Below are 19,996 nucleotides of genomic sequence, written 5' to 3' on the forward strand. Positions count from 1 at the left end.
CCCGCCCGGGGGCGTCTCGGGTGGACGTGGGGCCGGGGAGCCCCGGCAGGGACGGCGGGGGCTGGCGACTGGCGCCCCGGACGCTGGTTACATCCCCTCGGAGGGGCTTCCGAGGTGAAAGCTTAGGATCAGTGGAACCGCGCCGAAGTGAAAGAGGGGAGAGTGGGTGTAGAGCCCGCGCAGCGGCGGGAATCTTGAAGTCCAAGCGGGGATTGGTCAGCCCGCAGGAAGAGCGAGCTCGCGCCCCAGCAGCGGGAGTCTCCCGGGAAACGCGCCCCGGCGGCGTGGGAGAGACCCCGGCGCAGCCGGGTCGGGAGGACCAGCGCGGAAGCCCGGGAGCCGGCGGCGCGCGCCGGGACGCGCCCCGGGAGCCCCAGCCGCCAGTTCCCACGCTTAGGGCTAGCGAGTTAGGGGCCCGTGGGATGGGATCCCCTCCCAAGGTGTTCCCTACCCCCACAGCCCCCACGCCGCCGGTGAGCGAGGGAACGGTCCAGCGGCAAGGTCCTGGCTCTCGCAACCGCCCCAGCGCTGACCTGCTCAGGACCCAGCTGCTTCCGCCCAAGGTGCGGCAGGGTAGGAGCGAAACTGGCTGAGTCGGGGGGAAGTTGGCCGCGGAAGCAACGCGCTTGGAGCTGGAGCCCGCAATTGGCTACACGGTGGAAACGTGCTGCTTGGGTCCCTGGTGAACCTTGCGAGAATTTGAAGCCTTCTGCATCCGAGATGACCCCAACTCTTTTGCACCAGAGCTGAAGCTGGCTGAGTAGGACCAGAGGAGACGGAAAGACCTGAGCCCGAGACACCACTTTTTTCTCTATCAGGACAGTCCCCTAGCTCCAGGACTTTCGAGAGCAGAATCCTTTCTGTTCTGTTTCCCTCTTAAGGAGTCTGCCACCCTTGGCTCGCCCGGGGATTGGTAGATGAGCTTTCCAGAAGCGCTGTGCAAGGCGACAGTCCCGTGCAGACCCACTTTGGGACAGGTACCGTTTCCAGAGCTGCGTTCTGCTCTCAGTTCTTGTTTTTCCCTCCACCTTTTTTTAATATATGAAAATTTAAGATTCTTCTTTCCCAAACCATATCTCTAGCATATTAACCTTGACTGTTTCGACCTGCATTTTGAAAAATCAGAATGTTCATGTCTTTGCAAAATACACAAACATTAGTTGGGTTGCAAAGCCCAAAGGAATATACTTTGGGTTACATTCAGTTGTGTTCTTGATGTGTGGAAACACCTAATCATGGAGTTCTTGACTTCTCTTCCTTGGATTTTCAATGCTACTTAACTGGATATGTTCCTTCGAGGTACTGCATTCTTTTATGTGACAGGTAACAGTATTTACAAGCAAGGGGCGAATGAAGTTGTTGGTTTTTTCTGTGCAAGTCAAGTTCAGTGACAGGAAGACCCTATTTTTTTTCTGAATAACTAAAGAAGATCCCAGGGAGACACTGTACTTTAACATCTTTCAAGTTTTGAAAGAGTAGATTTCTTTACTTCAGGATCATTATTTTCTATTTTTCCTGTTGGCATAAACACAATTGTTAGTGACTACAGTCCCTAAAAGAAACTGCAGTCTAATAGTTGAAATATTTAATCTGGGGTTTCTGATCTTCACTATGAACCTTTTTTCCAACTGCAGTTTAGTAAGTCTTGCTTTTCAGGAAGGCTAGAGAGAGTAGAATATCTGCGGAAGTGGTAAGTAGATAACAAGACCAGTTATCCTACTTGGTAGCTCAAGCTTAATCTTGAGACTGAATTAACTCTTAACTAGGGCTCGTAGGACATAGGGATGCGGGTGTATAAGAAAAATTAAATACAATAAAGTTTTCAGAAATTCCCGAGCTTGACAAGTTTTGTGAATGAACCCTCTGCCTCGAAGCAAAATGGTCTAAGTTGAGAAAATAAATGTCAGAAAATTCTGTTAATCTAAATTCTTAAGTACTTTTAAATTCATTTTTCAAATTCTGCATTTAGTAGCTTTCCTTCCTTCTAATTATTCTTAAAGTATTTGAAGAAACCACTACCATCTGACCTTCTGGTTTTTAAACATTAACTTTTATTTCCTATCTTTAGCTTGCTTTTCTTGTGAACCCTATGATTATCTTCATGTTTTTCTTGTTGATAATCAAACTTATCAAGAGATTTCACAATTTCTATTTTATTCTTAATGTAATACTGTTTCTGTTACTTTTGAGGTGAGGCTGACCTATCACATTCCCAAGGCTGGCTATGTCAGCCCCTCAGTTTTGAAAACAGGTCACCATTGACACTCAAAATAGTAATAACCCCAGGGACCTCAAAGAAGGTAAGCTCTGAGGTCACTTCATAAGATCTTGTTTCCTGTGGAGGGTTAGCAGCAGCACAGAAAAAGAAGCTAGACCTTTCTTTGCATAGTTTACTACCTATTAAAATTGAGATTAAAAATTTAATACTCAGAATGATACTAATGTATTTGATTACATCATTGTCTGCGGCAATATTACCAGCAGAATCATGGTCACATCATGAAGAAGTTCTGTTTAGAACTAAACAAGAACATTAAGCAACCACTGTTATTTGTAATTCCTTTCCAGAAGTACTGTGACTAATGTTAAAGTTGCAATGTCATATGTATACTTTTAATAAAAGATTCTAAAAAGAACTATCAGAAGAAGGGTTTTGATATTCTAGGAATAGAAGGGAATTTAAAAAAAATTAGGAAATGTTCATAAACTTTCAAAAATTGCCACACTGAAGTTTTTCAATAACTGCATATTTTATAATATATAATAAAAATACATGGTTGTGAAAAACAGTAGGGTATCATCAACTCATCTCACTAAAATTCATATTTTGGGTAGGTTTTGATGTTTGCAAATAGAATTAGATAAGAATAACCATGAGAGTATAAATAATCCAACAACATACATTTTTCCCCTTTCTGTTATAACTCATATATACTTGTAGATATTGTCATAGAAAAACTTAAGTTTTCTCTCAATTTGGTCTGAACATTAAAATACTTAGTTGTACTAAAGCATTTCTAAGTTGCTGATATAAAGAAGGTAGTTCTTATCATACTTCATTGTGAATGTAAATATTACTCTTTGAGAATTTAAATTTCAAAATAAATTTTTTATTTGGTCATTTTTATTGCTTTCCATCCATAAAATTTAGTTAGTACATTGAGGGTATACTTATTATTATTGAGACTACGGCTTAGCATTACTAGATACTTATATTAGAGCAGGAAGGAAGCTTAAATATCACCTAGTTCAGTTTTTTTTTTAAAGACTTATTTATGCATACAGAACTGGGGTACAGGCTAGAGGTGCAGGGGTGGTGAGAGGATTCACCAGAGACAGAGAGCAGAAGAGGCAAATCAATGAAGTACACTGTTGAGGGGAGCAGCAGGGCAGGCCAGGAGAGGTGTGCCTTGCCATGTGGATCTCCTGCTGGGACTGGGATGGAACTTGCACTGAAGAGGCTGTGGCTAGCTTGCAGTGCTGCATTTTGTGCCACCAAGGAGGGCCCACCTCTAAGAAATTTCTATAGTTAAATTAGTGTAGGTAATACAGATAGATTTAAAGATGTGCTTATATACATAAATTCAAGTATAGTTAGGCTTGATCAAATTCCATATTGTGAATCCTGGTTATGGAGGGGATGATGAGTAAGGATGATGATGGAGCCAATGATTTAATTCGGTACTTCTTTAATTTCATGCAAACCCACATTGAAAATAACTTGTATCAGACTCATAGCAAATAGTACTGGTTTATGATGGAGGAGATGAAGTATTTAGGTTTCAGATATTAAAAATTCAAGCTTGGTTCAAAGAAGAGAAAAACAAGTGAACACAGGAACAACTAGATGTTGATAGAAGTCATTAACTCGTTCTAGAGAGAAGAAAAGCTTATCTTCTTCATAATGCAGGACTTTGTTATCATTCAAGGCTTTCTTGAATATTTAAAGTGATGTGGCATTCATTAACTGTTAACCTTTTGATTTTAGATCTTTAAAAAATATACATGTAGTTCTTCCTTGTAAATTGAAACCTGCCTCACTATAATACTCATATAAGGGGCTTTATTCTGCCCTCTGGTGTTACGTAGTTTCAAGATTATTCTGCCTTACAAACAACTCCACTAAGATGTGGAAGACAACTGTCATTTCCCCTGTTTTTCCTTCTAGTGCCAATTTTCCAGTTCCTATAGTATTCTCTTTTGATATAGTTTAGAAAGCAAAGCTGACATCCTTACCCCAAAATACTAACAGAAATAGTATTTCAAAGTTGGAAAGGATACCCAGTTTTAATATTCCCTAAATCAAGAGTCCACATCTTTCTCATTTCTAGCCAACCTGCAAACACTTCTGGGATGAGGGATTTTGCTCTAAATAATTAATGTCATTGTAACTAAGAAGCTAGGAAAATTATTTTGGTTCTTCTTTTTAGACAGAATTTCATTTTCAAATAATGATGTGCTAGTCAGCTAATTTAATATTCAAGCGAAATCAGAGTAAACTGGAAAACAATTATGTAAAATTTTACATTGAAAAAGGTGTATCTGAAAGTAACTGAGGTATTCAATAAAAGAAAATAACTTGTTATATATTTGGATATTATTTACTATTTGAAAATAAATCACTTATCATTTAAAATAAAAAATCAAACATGTCTTAAGGGAAAATATTTAACAACTCAAATGTGAAGATATTTTTCCTGCAACTGTTACATATGATAATTAAAACTACATCTTAGATGTTTGGTATTAACAGATTTAAAGGTAGCTTCCATTCTGGCTGCCCCAAATCTTTATTTTTACATACAAGTTGAAACAGTTTATTATTCTTGCATATGATTTTTTTATCATTGAGCTGTGAATTTTTGAATAATCAATGTTTAAAAGTTTTTCCATTGTCAGTATTGGCAGGGGTGATCCTAAAACAAATCAGCCATTGTTGACATCAGAGTAACCTTGAAATGTGATACATTTCTTCCAAAATGCATAAATGTTATTGCTAAAATTATCTTCAATACATACCAAACAGTAGTTTGAGCAGAAAGACATTAGTTGTTAAAGATTTTAAAAATTAAATTGTGGTCAAAATGTCACTTAGGCTAAATATACATTACTGGAATATTGTTTCATGCTTATGAAAATTAGAGACCAGCTCTGATTCAGTGTAACACTGTGTTTGTTTCCCTCAGCTGGTATCTTCATTGTTATAAGGAACTACCACTTCTGGCATAGTAAGGGCTTTTTTGGGGTTACTATATCTTTCACCTTCTCTAACAATGTCAAAGTTTGGTGTGGTAGATACCTATCAGGTCTTAAGAAAGAGAAACTAAAGTCTCACAAAAAATGAAAAATTAGTTTTGCTATATAGAAGATAAGTAGTTTATTAGCAAAGGAATTTTGGCATATGTCAACTGATGATCACAAGTTATTAGACTGCAATATTTTGGGGGTTTGATAGGAAATCATAACAATGAAGACAACTATCATTGAATTTCAGTATCTTCAAAAAATCATGACTAAGGAAAAACAATGGCAACTATCTAAAAATGATTCACTTTGAAACTGAATTCTTATAAAAAACATTGAAATTATCCATTATATAGGTATAACAAAGTGTGACTAGATTGAAAAACAACTCTCAACTAATGAACATAAAATTGAGAAGAACCTAATGGCCACTAGGTTTTCATGTACACAAACTGAAGTGGAAATCTAAAATCTAGGTTAGTAGCAATACTCGCAGAAAATACAGCTAAGATTTAAAACTTTTTTATACTTGGGAATGAACCAGAATTTCATTGTCTTTGGCTTTACTACTACTACTACACTAAACATTTATACCGGAAGTATAAGTGCTCTGATGCACGGGAATGTATTGCCCTAAGGTAATTTAATTGGACTTTAGCAGTAACTTAAAAGACTTCATTCTAGTGCTTGTATAGTAGGCAAAGTAGTTTCTTGAATTGTAGCTGGGAGTTTACTAACTGGAGAAATAACTTGTAGCGAGTCCTCCTGGTGGTGCAACCAGTGTTAAAACACAGCACTGCAAGGGAGCTGCAGCCTCTTCAATGAGAGTTCAATCCCCAGCCAGGTGACCACAAGCCCCAGCAGACCTCTCCTGACCTGCCCACTGCTCCCCTCAGCAGTGTACTTGTCTATCTACCTGTTCTGCTTCCCACCATCTCTGGTGAATCCTCTCAACCCTCCTGCACCTCTGGCCTGTACCCAAGTTCTGTATGCATAAATAATCTTAAAATAAAAAAAAAAAAGCTATTACAAATAAAAAACAACTTATAGTATTTGCAAATGAGTATGCACATTAAGGTTGAGAATTACCTAATAGCGGGTAACTTTGATGTAAACTATCTCAATCCAAATGGAGTTTTATGCAGCAAATAATCATTTTTTAAGAACAGGAATGATTACTTAACTTTTGTGGTCAGTACTACAGCAGAAAACAGGACTGCACATGAATGAATACTGTCTTCTTCAAATCATATAAACCTGTGGTCTTCTGATGAAATGTATAAATACCCTTGGGCCAAACCTTAACTATAAAACTTTTCAAAAACTATTACGTCACTCTTGAATGTAGAACTAGAATACGTATATAACTGGTAAATAACACACATATGACAATATTTCTTGTGCCTTTATTGTTTCAATACATGTTTTTAAAAAACTGAATAAAATTGTCTTCTTATTTAAAGTTCTTTGTAAAAATACAGCAATGGGGCCCTCCCTGTTGGCACAGCAGGTTAAAGCACAACACTAAGAAGGTAAAGTCAATCATCATGAGTTCGATCCCCCACTATGGAGGTGATCCACATGGTGCGGCAGACCTCTCCTGACCCGCCCGCTGCTCCCCTCAGCAGTGTACCTTGTTGATCTGGCTGTTCTGCTCTCCACTGTGTCTCTGGTGAGTCCTCTCACCGCCCCTCTACCTCTGGCCTGTATCCCAGTTCTGTATGCATAAATCTTAAAAAAAAAATTTCATAAAAAAATACAGCAATGATTTTAAGTACCTTATCTTATTGCCCACAAGATAGCACCTTTTAGACTAGGTCAATATTTAAAAAAAAATTTATTTCTGCATACAAGAGCTGGGGGGGTAGACTACAGGTGTGTGTGGGGGGTGGTGGCTCTGGTGGGGAGAGAAGCACAGTGAGAGAACTAGCAGATCTACTGAAATACACTGCTGAGGAGAGCAGTAGGTGAGACAGGTGAGGTCTGCTATGTCCTGTGGGTCAGCTCCCTGACCCACAAACTAGTGCTGCAGTGGCTGTGGACAGTTTTCACAGTGCTGAGACTTTTAATCCCAGGGAAGCCCAAAACTTTTAAGTATTTTTAGTCCTGGTACCATTTTCTTCAACCTCAGATCAAGAAGAGGGTATCCACATCTGGAAGAGCTAAAAACAGGCCTGTAAATGATCAAATGATCTAGCTTTTTATTCAAAAGGCGGACTTCTTAATAGCAATTCTCATTCATCCAATTTCTGCTAGAACTTCTGTTGATGGCTCTTCATACAACAGTAGAAACAGCATTCTGATATGGAAAGTCTATCTCACTCAACTTCCACTGGCTGATTTGAAACCTGCCCTCTTCCTCAAGTTATTCCTATATTTGAAGTCAGCTCTCATCCCTCCCCTCAGATGTCTTTAGTTGTCTCCAATCCAAAGGTTTACATCTCATCAACTTAAGCTGCTTTCTTCCCATACAAAGTATCTTTGAAATTAGGATACACTGTGATGACTTGTTAATATTGTTAGCTACCATTTTTTCCCTAAGTGATGCACATAATAATGGTGTGCTTTACAATTGTTGGCAATTAGGTTTGCAGAAATATGTAATTTGTCAATTTTCAGGCCATTTTTTTCAATAAATGACAGAGATACTCAAGACCACCTACCCAGTTCAACTCCTTACCTAGAGACATAAAACATTATTTAGCCAGTCTCTCCCTGGTTATGGTTCTGAGGTTGATGTCCTAAAAAAGTAATGTCTCAAAAGCTTATTTCAGTAATTTTCATATTGCACTAAAATATCCCTCTAATTGGCCCTAGTGCTACTCTCTTCACACAAATGAATATGATAACCTGAAGACAGATACTACGTTGTCAATTTATTCCCTAGTGCTAAACAGTCCACTTCTGTTTCTGTGACAGATGCAACTTAACATAAAATGGGAATATCAAGATGTACCTCCTGATGCTATATTGTAAACAGCAGAACAATGGATGTAAAACACTTGGTAACTGTTGGTAGTCAGAAGGTATGCCACATCCTGTTCTTCTGCTACCCAAAATATGGTAGCTCTTTAAATATAGGAACTTCCTACCTGTCCTGAGCATTTCTGTTATTAAAGTGGTCAAAGATTACATTTGTACTTTTGGCAATTTGTCAGTTTGCATGGTTCTACATACATATGAACTACTTGTCAGTCATGTTCACCATCCCTTTTTGGTTTTAGCAACTGATGTGCAAAACTAATTATCCTGATTCAATGCATCCTATTGATGTAACTCAGCACACAAATAACCGGGTTAGATTTAGATCACAATTGTGACTTTTATTATTTGCTTCATATTCTTTGTCTGTCATGTATTCATAGAACAACTCACTAGTAATGCTAGCACATGGAATACCTTCATACATACCATTGAAGATTTACCTTTTAAAAGGGCATGAAGTTTGTCCGTCTTACTCTCCAGAGACTGTCCTAATGGAACCAATTAGGTAATTCTAGCTCTCATCTGTATTAACTAAACAAACAAACCATAGTTAAGAGAACATTAAATACAGACATCCTCTGTTTACACACATGGCATGTTTTCAGCAACTCTTTGCAATGCTGATGTTATTAAATCTGAGTTAAATGAAAAAAGTGAGTCTTCCTTGGCAGCAATGCTTAGATGCCACAGAATGGAAGATCAATAGGTTTTGAATGAGGGATAATTCAGATGAAATATCAACTAGAAATGGTAGTGAGAAAAACTTGAAAGTTAATTTGTTTTAAATGACTCTTGGAAATGAAATTACAGCAAAAAATAGTAAATTATTTTAGAGCTCAATGCTTGAATTTGTACTTATTTTCAAATTGAATTATCAATTTATACCAATCAACGTTTTATCAAAAACCTACATTGAACCATGGTCAGTAGCAAAAAAATAACCAGTTAAGTGGTAAAAAAATTCAAATAAACTTTTTTTATGTTAGATTTATCTAAAGTGGAAACTGTACATTAAAATATCCCTGAGAAAGGGACCTATATATGACTTGAAAACACAGGGGTATTTATCTGATCTATATCATATTCTGTATCACCACAAAAAATAGTTGAAAACGAATAGCTTAAAGGACTCCCTCTGCAATTCAATGGTTTGTTTCAATTAGTGCAATCACAAATTTTTTTCACACAGTACACATGCACGTATGTCACTATATAGGGAACAGTTAACAGAATTAAACTTAAGAAAATGTGCACCATTAGTTCTGTGCAACATCTGTGTGACCATAAGATATAAAGCTAGATGTGTTAAAATTTAATGTAAAGATTTCAAACAGAATTTTAAAACTTGAAGAGCATAGTGATTTCTGATATTAACAAAAAGTTCACTTACATGCAGTTTTCTCATGTGATTCAGAATAAAAAGATCTGGAACTCTGTGGCAGTTAAAAAAAAAAAAGAAAAAAGTCCCAAAACTACAGTCTAGGCAACTAATCAAATATAAATGACTTTGTACCAGTCAGGATCATGCTTTAATTGACATTGTATTGACCTGTTTGTACAAGAAAATGGTCTGTTTTCATTTTTTGTTTCTACCTATTTTTTTTATGGTTATGTAGGAAAAGTTACACTTCATACAATGGTGAAAAAATTTTTTTACAAAGTAAATCATGAAAATGTCATTTTTAAAAAAGAAACTGATTCCTAGTGTTTGACACTTTTGTGTGAAAAAGGTGTGTATTCTGTGAAGGGATTTTGCACAAGAGCTTCAACTTTCCCGTAAGTGAGATGGTCTGCTTTAAATCTGAAAGATTTAAAAATCCCGATGTCTTCCATTTTATGTATCTCAAAATGCATAGAAAAAGTAAACCTTACGTGATTTTATATTCTTGATAAAAAGTAAAATGCTTCATTTTCAAACACAATGCAATAAATGTCAAACTTTCCTCTTCACAGAATAGCTTTAAAATGAAAATATAAAGCTTCAAAATTCACCTTTAAAAGCTATCTCTAGTGCTGCTTTTGTAGCTTTGGTTTTCAGACATGCTAAAATACAGCTTTTTGTGTTTAGGTGGATAAGAATCCATCAACTCATAAGTATGCAATATCTAGCTCAGCAAATTGAATTTAATTAACATCTACACCAATACCACTTTTGGCTTTTCTTGTCTATAACCTCCTAAGAGATTAAACGTATCTTAAAGGTCAAGAAATTTCTCATAAATTTCCACAAAAGTATTTTCACTGGTTCCCAAGAATGTTCTGAGAGTTTGATTTTTAACGTTGCCATAATCCACTTAAGTTTTCTGTCTTGAACTTGGACTAAGGATGTTACACTTTAAACCAATAAGTGAAGTGGTATACAATTCCTTTAAGTTACTTGTCAAAGGTTAAAAAGAAAATGACATTTTATGTTTAGTGACATTTGAATGGTATTTGTAAAAGTTTGGGTTTCTTTCTCTATTTTTCATGTTGAAGAAATAACTTCACAAACTCAAATCAAAGTCAACACTGCAGTGAGGAGAGCTTTTCTACTTTATTACAAAGAGAAGAAGCCTTTATGTGGTCAGAAAATACAAGATTGATCTTTTTTTTTTCTCTTCCTATGAAACGCTGCTGTTCAAACAGCCAGAGTGAATCGTCTCAGTTCACTTCTTCAAGTCCCATCACATTCACTTGGGTATGGATGTCCTTGGCTGCTGAAAATCTGGCCCTTTAGTGCACAGGGCGACAAAGTCCCCTGACCAGCAGTTCCAGAATGTCCCATTTTCATATATTGCATCCATGCACACCTCCTAAAAATGAGGTACAGCAGGGCAAACATTTTCCAAAATAGATGTCATATATATAATATATACACATTCGTACATACATACCTTTATTCATGTGATGTCCAAAAATTTAAAAAAAATGTACACATTTATTACAAAATCGTAACAAAGACTGGACAGTGTTTTGCTCATTCTGGAAAGATGAAGCTCAGTAATAACACAACCCTGGAAACCATCCAGAGATTGTGGCAATATCTTTCTTCTAAACAGTCAGATATTCTTGCGTTAAGCTTGGCGAAACTGCCTTTCAAAAACAGAAGGGGAAGTAAAATGAAGGAAGCAGACCTTGCTCATCTTTCCAAATGAAATACGAGAAGGATCTTCACATAAAAATGCACAAACATTTGTTATTTTATTACCAATAGTGCTACAATGAACAATGCAAATTTTGTGGTCTAATTTTGTTGAGTCTTTTGTGGATTTTCTTTACATTTTAGAAACTAAATGGTAAACTTCTGTCAGTGTACTTGCTTGTCTTTACAGACCCAAGCCTGTCTGCTGGCAAAAAAGAAAATAAATGAAAAAATTCAGACCCTGCTTGAACTAGAGAAAAACAAATTACAAATTTAGTTGTTGGGCAGCACATAATTAGTAAGGCAGGACCTCAAATGGTGACCCTTTGCATAAGCCAATTGCCAGATCCTCAAGGAATTAAAACCAGGGTGCCTGAGCCACATCAGTTCTGCAGTTATGTTGAGTATTGTGCTGAGACAGCCATACCCCAAGAAAAGGGAAGTCTTTTTAGAAGGCTTGCTGAGCAGGGTTGTAGTTGAAGGTGGATGGCAGGTGAGGTCGTTCTTCTAATTTGTCATATTCCAGATGGAACTCCTATAAAATCAAATTTAAGAATTTAGATGATTTTCTCTTCCTCTGATCTTATATTTTTGTCAAAATATATTAATATTTGAACAAATAAAATACCTACATGTGTGAAAATGAACACAGATATAGTTTCAAATCTTTTTTTTCTCTCTAGGTAAACTATAGATTAAAGAAAAAGTGTTCTGTAGTTTCTGATTAAGAACAAAATACAGATTTTCTGCATAAAGTCAGGGGTTATTCATTGAGATTTATTTTACAGCACTGAAATTCTGTGTATTCTTTTTACTTAAAAATGTCAAAAGGGGTGGTGCAGCGGGTTAAAGCACAGCGCTAGGGGACTGAAGCCACTTCCACATGAGTTCGATCCCTGCCTGCCCCTGGAGGTGACCACATGGCACGGCAGACCTCTCCTGGCCTGCCCGCTGCTCCCCTCAGCAGTGTACTTCATCAATCTGCCTGTTCTGCTCCCCACTCTGTTTCTGGTGAGGCCTCTCGCCGCCCCTGAGCCTCTGGCCTATACCCCAGTTCTGTATGCACAAATAAATAAATCTTAACAAAACAAAAAAAAAAAAGTCAAAAGGAACCAATCACTGTATCGCCAATAAAAAGCACTGCATTTTATAGGATACTTAAAATAAAGCTGCATTCAATGAATATACAACCTAAAAATTAATCTTTCCTATGAAGAGTTTGGAGGTCAAGAATTTTCCAATTTGCTGATTTGTACATTTTTCAAAAATCAAACATAAAAAGTTACAGCATACCTGGAATTTACATGTTATATTGAGTGACATGCTACTTTAATTTAAAGTTATTCTAACCTCATTAAATGTGAGGAAAACAATGAACTTAGAACCTGCATTATCTCCAAACTTCTCACAAATCCTATTACTTTGACTTTAAGATAATGTAACTGTTACCTAAACCCAGACAGAGATTTTGGCTGCAGGCACATTTAAAGAGTTTTTATAAAACTCAATCAATCAAACTTTCAAAATATCATTAACAACATCTGAGTTTTAAAATTTAAAAATGGTAAAGCAGTTTTTTCCTCAAATATTTCCCAAGACCACCTTTATTAAGCTAAAGGGCTTCAAAAACTACTAACTCTGGGACCTGAATTCAGTCAGCACAAACTATTTTGATAAATCCCATTTTAAGAACTATAAACCTCACTAGGTATCATGTATTCATTTTACCTTATTTGCTTTATTTCTAATCTATCAATCATAGATGTTTCTGTTGTTATGTGAAAATTTTATAATGAAAACCTAGGCCATGATTAAATTTTGAGGTAGAAAAACCAAGTATTCAAAAATTAAAGATATCAGCAGCTGCAAGTATAATTTATCAAAGCTTAATATGTATCAAAACTAGAGAACAGATTCTTTTATGACTTTATGACTCTGCAAATATGTCATACTTTCATTTTGCACTGAGGAAAGTAAGATTTCAAGTAACTTGCCAAATTCTTATATAGAAGATCTAGGGTTAGGATTTGGTATGTGGAACCAAAGCCCTTGTCTTTTCTTTTTTATGTAGAACACAGTAAATATTTTTAGCCTAGGTTTCCAAAATGACATCACTTCATTACATCCCTATCCAGAAATGCTGGAAAAAAAAAAAAACAAAACCAGCCTACTGACAAATATTTATAAAGAAGGTACACTGTGAAGACTGTATGCTAAAATGGTTCACTTTACTAGAATAAGTGTAAATAAGGCACAGTGGCTCTTTGCTTATCAGCAGAACCTAGTGAACAACAGGATCACCACCGCCTTACAATAAATTATGTGAGCATCATTCTCTCACACACCTCTATTGAGACATTATAAGAATTGTACTGTCTTACTGAAGACTAGTAGTTATTAGTGGGGCAGAGCATCTTGTTACACCATTCTTTAGAAATTAAATTGGCATTTTGGTTCCAAAATATGTGTAGACTAAAAATTTTATGAATGACTGTGACCATAAACCACACTACCTAATCCATATAAAAATAAAACTGTTCAACTGTCCTGTCTTCATCATTGTAAACACTGGTGAACAGCATTAGAATTTAAACCAATTTCATCAATACACCTAATTTTGTCCCTCTCTAGTTAAAAAAATCAAGTGTAAAGCTAGATATAGTTAAGAAAATCTCAAAGACCTTATATCGAAGATTTTAGAATTCATAAAAGCAAAATTTGTCTTCCATTTTTTAAAATTATTTTCTGGTCTTCCATGTATTTTTAGTTTTCTTAAAATATATAAAACTGATAGTATACCGCTATCTCTCTGTTCACTTTATTAAAAACATCACTTTTACGAGTTTGTTTACACTTTTGTATAACCTGTAGGAGCAAGAAATGGAATAGTGTCAGGCCTAGTGCAGGTGTGTAACTAGTAGCTGATGAATTAATAAACACTAGTTATTGCCATTTTAAGAAAAGAATTTTAAAAATATTCAAATTTAGGTATTAGGAGGTGTATGTATATATTTGCTTTCAATGGAAGAGGAGATATTTGTTATATTAGTTCTATGGCTTAAAAAACTGAAAATATTTCTAGATCTTTTATTTAAATAACTTGGATTTCTTAGCTTTCCTATCAACTAAGTTATATATTTGCCAAAGATCACTGTGAAGTGGAATTGAAATATATGCACTGGATTCAAAGGACCAAATCATTATACAAAAGCATGAATTGATATCACTACACAGATATCAGTGCATATCACTGATAATGCACTGATACCACTACAGAGAAACACCCACCAAAGTAATGTTTTCTCAAGTACTCAAAATGCCAGCTTTCTCTTAACTAAAATACTCAAGTTAAATTTTAGGAAATAGCAAACTACCTTAAATAAAATTAGAATTTTTTATTATTTTGGTGAAAAGCACATGTTACTTTTTAAAGTATAAAGAAAGGTATACTATCAGTAAAACCAGTGCAAAATAAATTTATATGAGGTTATGATGAGATTTAGAAAATCTTAAGTATTAAAAATTCTATATAGTGTTGGACCCACAGGTGAAGTTGTGTTCCAAAGAACTGTTAAATTTTGCCTTTAGTTTTAAGAAAATAATTGGTAACAGATACATACCCATTTTATCCTCCCACTATAAGAATTCTGTGGATTAAAATAAAAACTTAGTACGATTACAAACACACGAAAGATTACACATACTGTTTGAAATATCAAATTTAAATTGGTGGATTATGAGTAATCCTAGCTAAATTATATTGGACAGAAAATACAGCCTAACAGGATCGTTTAAATGGGGAGTGTGAACAAAGTGTTAAAATTTTAATACACATACATTACTGACATAAGAAATTCTTACTTAAGTATACTTGGGCTGGATCTTAGAATGCAGACACAGAATTTTTAAGGGAAAAGAAGTATTTCTGCTTTAAATCATCTAACCCTTTAGTATTACAATTCTTTGTGTCTGAATATACTAAGTGATTTGCATAAGAGAATGATAGAACTTCATCTAAGATATTGTGAAATGAGACTTGATAATGGTCTAGATCAGGTCAATAATTTTTAGTAATACGATATTATCAAACTATAATAATATCAATTCATTCTGCTTTTCACAGTAAGTTTAAGGTATTGAATGTACATTCTTTACCTCTGAATAGTAAATCACAGTCAACTTTATAGATGTGAGGATAATGAAATTTATTTGTAACAGTCATTTAACAGATTTTGAAGAGACTCAAGAAATCTGTTAATAAACATACTATAAATGGAACTAAATTTCTTATTTCCAAATCCAATTTCTGGGAAACCATTGAAAACACACTCAAAACAAAAAAGAAAGAAAACAAACCAGAAGCCATTCTGATAGTTAATCTGAATTAAGAAGTTTTAAGTTCATGCATCTGTATTTTGATATAACGAAATAAAGTAGGCTAAATCAATACTTGATAGAAATTAATAATTATGCTTATTTTCATCAACATGAAAATAGCTCTGTTGAAAAGTGTGCACATGGCTAGCAACTTGAGAGCTTTTTTTTTAAAGGATTTATTTATCTATGCATACAGAAGTGGGGTACATACTAGAGGTGCAGGGGCTGTGAGAGGATTCACCAGAGACAGAGTGGGGTGCAGAACAGGCAGATCGATGAAATATACTGCTGAGGGAAGCAGCGGGTGAGACATGAGAGGTCTGCCATGCCATATGGGTCACCTCCGGGGCCAGGGATCAATCTCACACTTAAGTGGGTGCTGCTAGCTTGCAGTGCTGCATCCTAACCCACTGCACCACCAGGGAGGGCCTATCTTGAGAGATTTTTTAAACAGTTTAGTAATATGCTTCAAATTTTATTTTCCATTGTCACAGCTAAAAATCTGAAAGGTAATATATAACAGCTCAGCCTAAAATTATATAGATATAAATAATATATAGATATAGATACATTTATATATAGATATAAATACACAGATATACAGATACACACACAATTTTCTTTAAAATGACATTTAGCTGAATAGGGAATTGGCTTTTATGTGAAAATAAAGGGGCCCCATTAATACTAAATTGTTTTTTAAGTTTATGGGGAGAACTTATTCTTGAAATAAGTTATCTTTTCATATAAGTTGACTTTATCTATTATAAACATTCATTTTCTCATGCATAGGTATGTTTAGAATAATTTACAAAAAGCTTCAAGTTGGAAAAGAGTATCAATTACTTATTCATTTCTATATATTAGTAGATATTTCCTCTTCTTTCGAAACACTTTTTGTTTAGAATCATTCATTGAGAGATTCTCACTCATTGAGAATCTCTCAATGAATGACTCCAGACAAAGACCAGCATAATCAATGACATCCCTTGGGAGGCTGTTAGATATACAAATTCCCAGATACTATTCGCAGATTTACTAAATCAGACACAATGGAGACATAGTCCAGCAATTTGTGTTTAAACAAGGCCTTCAGTAATTCTGATGCAAGGTAATGTTTGAGAACCATTGACTTAACAGTGGGTGACAAAATCTGCATCTTTTGAAGACAATTACTAATAAGCTATAATAATAATCATTAAAAATGATAACAAATTACCACCACTACTCTTCTATCTCAAATACTTAAGACATGGCAAACACTATACATTTTATGTGTATAGTGTGTCTATCTTGTTTAATCTTATATGACAACTAAGGCAGATATTTCAATTTCAAAAGAGGCATGGAAAAAAATGTACATAAAGTCAAATATAAATAGAAATAGGAGTTACATTCAAATCTATGATACAGACTCTGGCTTTCTATTATACTATGCTTCTTAAAGACAGCTAACATATCCAATGTCTCATGTACTATGTGTAATTAAATGAGGTCACATATATTCCTTTTGAAATCAATATGAGTGTTAATTACAATTGTTAAAATAACTCAAATATACTGTGAAGTATATATGGACTTGGTCTGAGGAGAAAAAAAGACTCCAAAATAATATTTAAAAAATGTAATTAAGCACTTATGTATGTCTTGCTTTGGTGTTTGCTGTTTTCCTATGTCTCAAGTTTTATGTTCTATCTTCTTTTGATAAATAACTAATATTTATTCAGCCCTGTTTTAGTTTATCATTTAAACGAGTTTATTAAAGCTGATCCAAGAGAATAAAAAAGCTCAAACCAACAACTAAAATGTGCAATGAACTGTGAAGTATTTTTCTTATTTTTAAATTTATTTAAAAGAAACAAAAATAATCTTTACTTTTTAATCACAAGAATCATTAATGGAAAAGGCATTCAGAAAAACCTAGAGTAAGAAAATTAGGTAATTGGGGTTTATATTCTCTCCTATGAAGGCTTAAGTACAACATACATAAAACACTAAATACAGATGTGAACTATGTGGAGACACTAATGAAATTTACATGTGGGACAGTTAGATGTTTTTATCAGGAAAAATTTGCATGCTAAATCAAACCAAAACAATCAACTGTTTTTACATTTCTCTTACTTCCCTACTACTCAGCATACTAATCATAGAAATGATTATGGGTAACACTTGTAACTTTTTCCTTTTATATAAAAACTCAGGCATCTTTCCTGTGGTGAATGCCAATGTTTGAAAGAGTTAGTATCTACTTAAATGCTGGTTTTAGGAAAAATCTCATACTTGCTTAATTTAACATAACAATAATGTAAGAATACATGGCTGGAATTGCAAGAGGGTGTAACTTTATTTTACAACTGAGAAGACAAACATTTCAAATATTACCAAAGCTTGTGAAAGATTACAAAATCTCTTACCAAGTTCAATCATTTTCTTAACTACTGGTGAAAACGAACTGTTTCTGGACATTGTCCTAGAGTTTAAATCAAGACAAGAGGTGGAGACAAAAGACTTAGCAAAATATCTGGCGCATCACTGAAATAGATGTACTGGGTACGCGTAAACAAAAAAGAGGACATGTCTTCAAAGTCTATTTATACATTTACACATGGAAAAAAATATACCTTAGCTACTTTCCTCCAGTTAAGACAGTCAAAGAAGTAATATGTTCCCCTCTCATATGTATTGGTTTTCATTGTTGGCTCCATGCCTGGTGCCCTGGTAATCCATACTCGTTCTTCTTTGTGGTATCTCCAATCACGGTTAAAACTTCAATTTTTAAGAGAAAAAGACAATTAATTTTTCCTGTGGCTCACATCAAACATTTTCTACATTTTGTAAAACTTCTCAGAAGATAATTATCCATAAAATACACAAATATGTGTGCTTCCTTATCCTGAATTTTATTGTTATGAAATACAGCCCCAGTGAAATAGTAAGAGGAAGATAAGTTTTTTAATTTGCCCAAAACCACACATTCATTAATTCACACATCTTTAGTGGAAGAACCTTTTTATGCAAACAAATGAGATCTTAAAAGCTCTATGAGCAATGTGATAAAAACTTAAGACAAAATAAAAATACATTATGTCCCAGAAACTTTAGTCCTTTCTTCTTCTTCTTAACATTCAATAAAAATTGAAGTTATCCATTAAAACAAATAAAACCCCAAAGTATTTGTACTATTTTGTAAGTATTAAATACATATTCTATTTGAATTATTTCAATTCACATAGTTCTATAACTGTTGAAAATAGAAAATTCATTTTGAAGATGTTTTATTTTTTACTCATATCTCACTGATCCTAAATTCTTCAAAGATAAAAGATGACCATCAGAATTCATGCAAGAATCACTGAGGATTTATATCACTTGTAAATGGGGGAAGTAACATCCAAAGGAGGTAAAGTGCTACAAAAAAACCCCACAAACAAAAAAACCAAAAAAAAAAAAAAAAAAAAAAAAAAAAAACCCCACAAACAAAAAACTTTCTGATAGAATGAACCTCCAGGTAAGCCGATTCTTTCCTATCAATACAATGAAGTAATTTTTAAACATAAATAAGATATGAAACAGAACTGCCAGTGATGGATGGATGAATGACTGAATGAATTTATTTACTTGTAAATTATAAAAGGAACAAATAACAATCGCTATCTTACAAAAATGAAGAGAAAACATGGGGAAAAAAACAAATTCTCAACTAGAAATAAAAAACAATTTATTATAATACAGTAAGCTTCACATTTTAAAGTATCTGATCAAGATTCTTTATAGAAATGTTATTAAGATTGTGAAAATAAGTAGGTAAAAAGGTCTTCAATATAATGTCATAAATTTTCAGTAACAAAACATTCTATAGTAAACATGATTAATAAAATAGCCTACTGGTGACAAAATATGTTACTGATTGGACATAGAGAAATGACATAAGCCTTATTCTTATGTTAATTTCAGTTGGCCAATAGGCTTCTAAAAAGGAAAGCAGACTTTATTTTATCAACACTTCAAAACACACAACAAATAATCACAGTGTCTTACCCATATTATACTCAATAGATGTTTATTAAATGAAGTTCACTGTCATTAACATATGTGGTTCCACAGGAATAAGATGAGCCACAGTTATGAAACATATCTTATACTTCCATATATAGATTCATCAAACTCATCAGTCAAGTAGATTTTTGTCATCTTACAAATTTAGGGTTATTTAAGTTTGAAGTTCCTTTATGTATACAGTGATTATGAAGCCACAGATTCAATCTA

General features: G+C 34.6%; 1 protein-coding gene across 3 annotated transcripts in view; it reads right to left on the reverse strand.

Annotated features, from left to right (window-relative positions):
• Positions 1-10,743: 10,743 nt before the first annotated feature.
• The window catches only part of CNOT2 (CCR4-NOT transcription complex, subunit 2), a 98,758-nt gene continuing 89,505 nt past the window's right edge, over positions 10,744-19,996 (reverse strand). For all 3 annotated transcript variants that reach the window (XM_004675898.2, XM_012720417.1, XM_004675900.1), the window contains 2 exons: positions 18,352-18,496; positions 10,744-11,885 (listed from right to left, as the gene is read on the reverse strand). In XM_004675898.2, coding sequence (XP_004675955.1) covers positions 11,799-11,885; positions 18,352-18,496 — 232 coding nt within the window. In that variant the 3' untranslated portion in view covers positions 10,744-11,798. The remainder of the gene's footprint in view (positions 11,886-18,351; positions 18,497-19,996) is intronic.

The sequence above is a fragment of the Condylura cristata genome, unplaced genomic scaffold (genome assembly GCF_000260355.1).
Source record: "Condylura cristata isolate star-nosed mole 26May11 unplaced genomic scaffold, ConCri1.0 scaffold00004, whole genome shotgun sequence".
NCBI classification, from domain to species: Eukaryota; Metazoa; Chordata; class Mammalia; order Eulipotyphla; family Talpidae; genus Condylura; species Condylura cristata.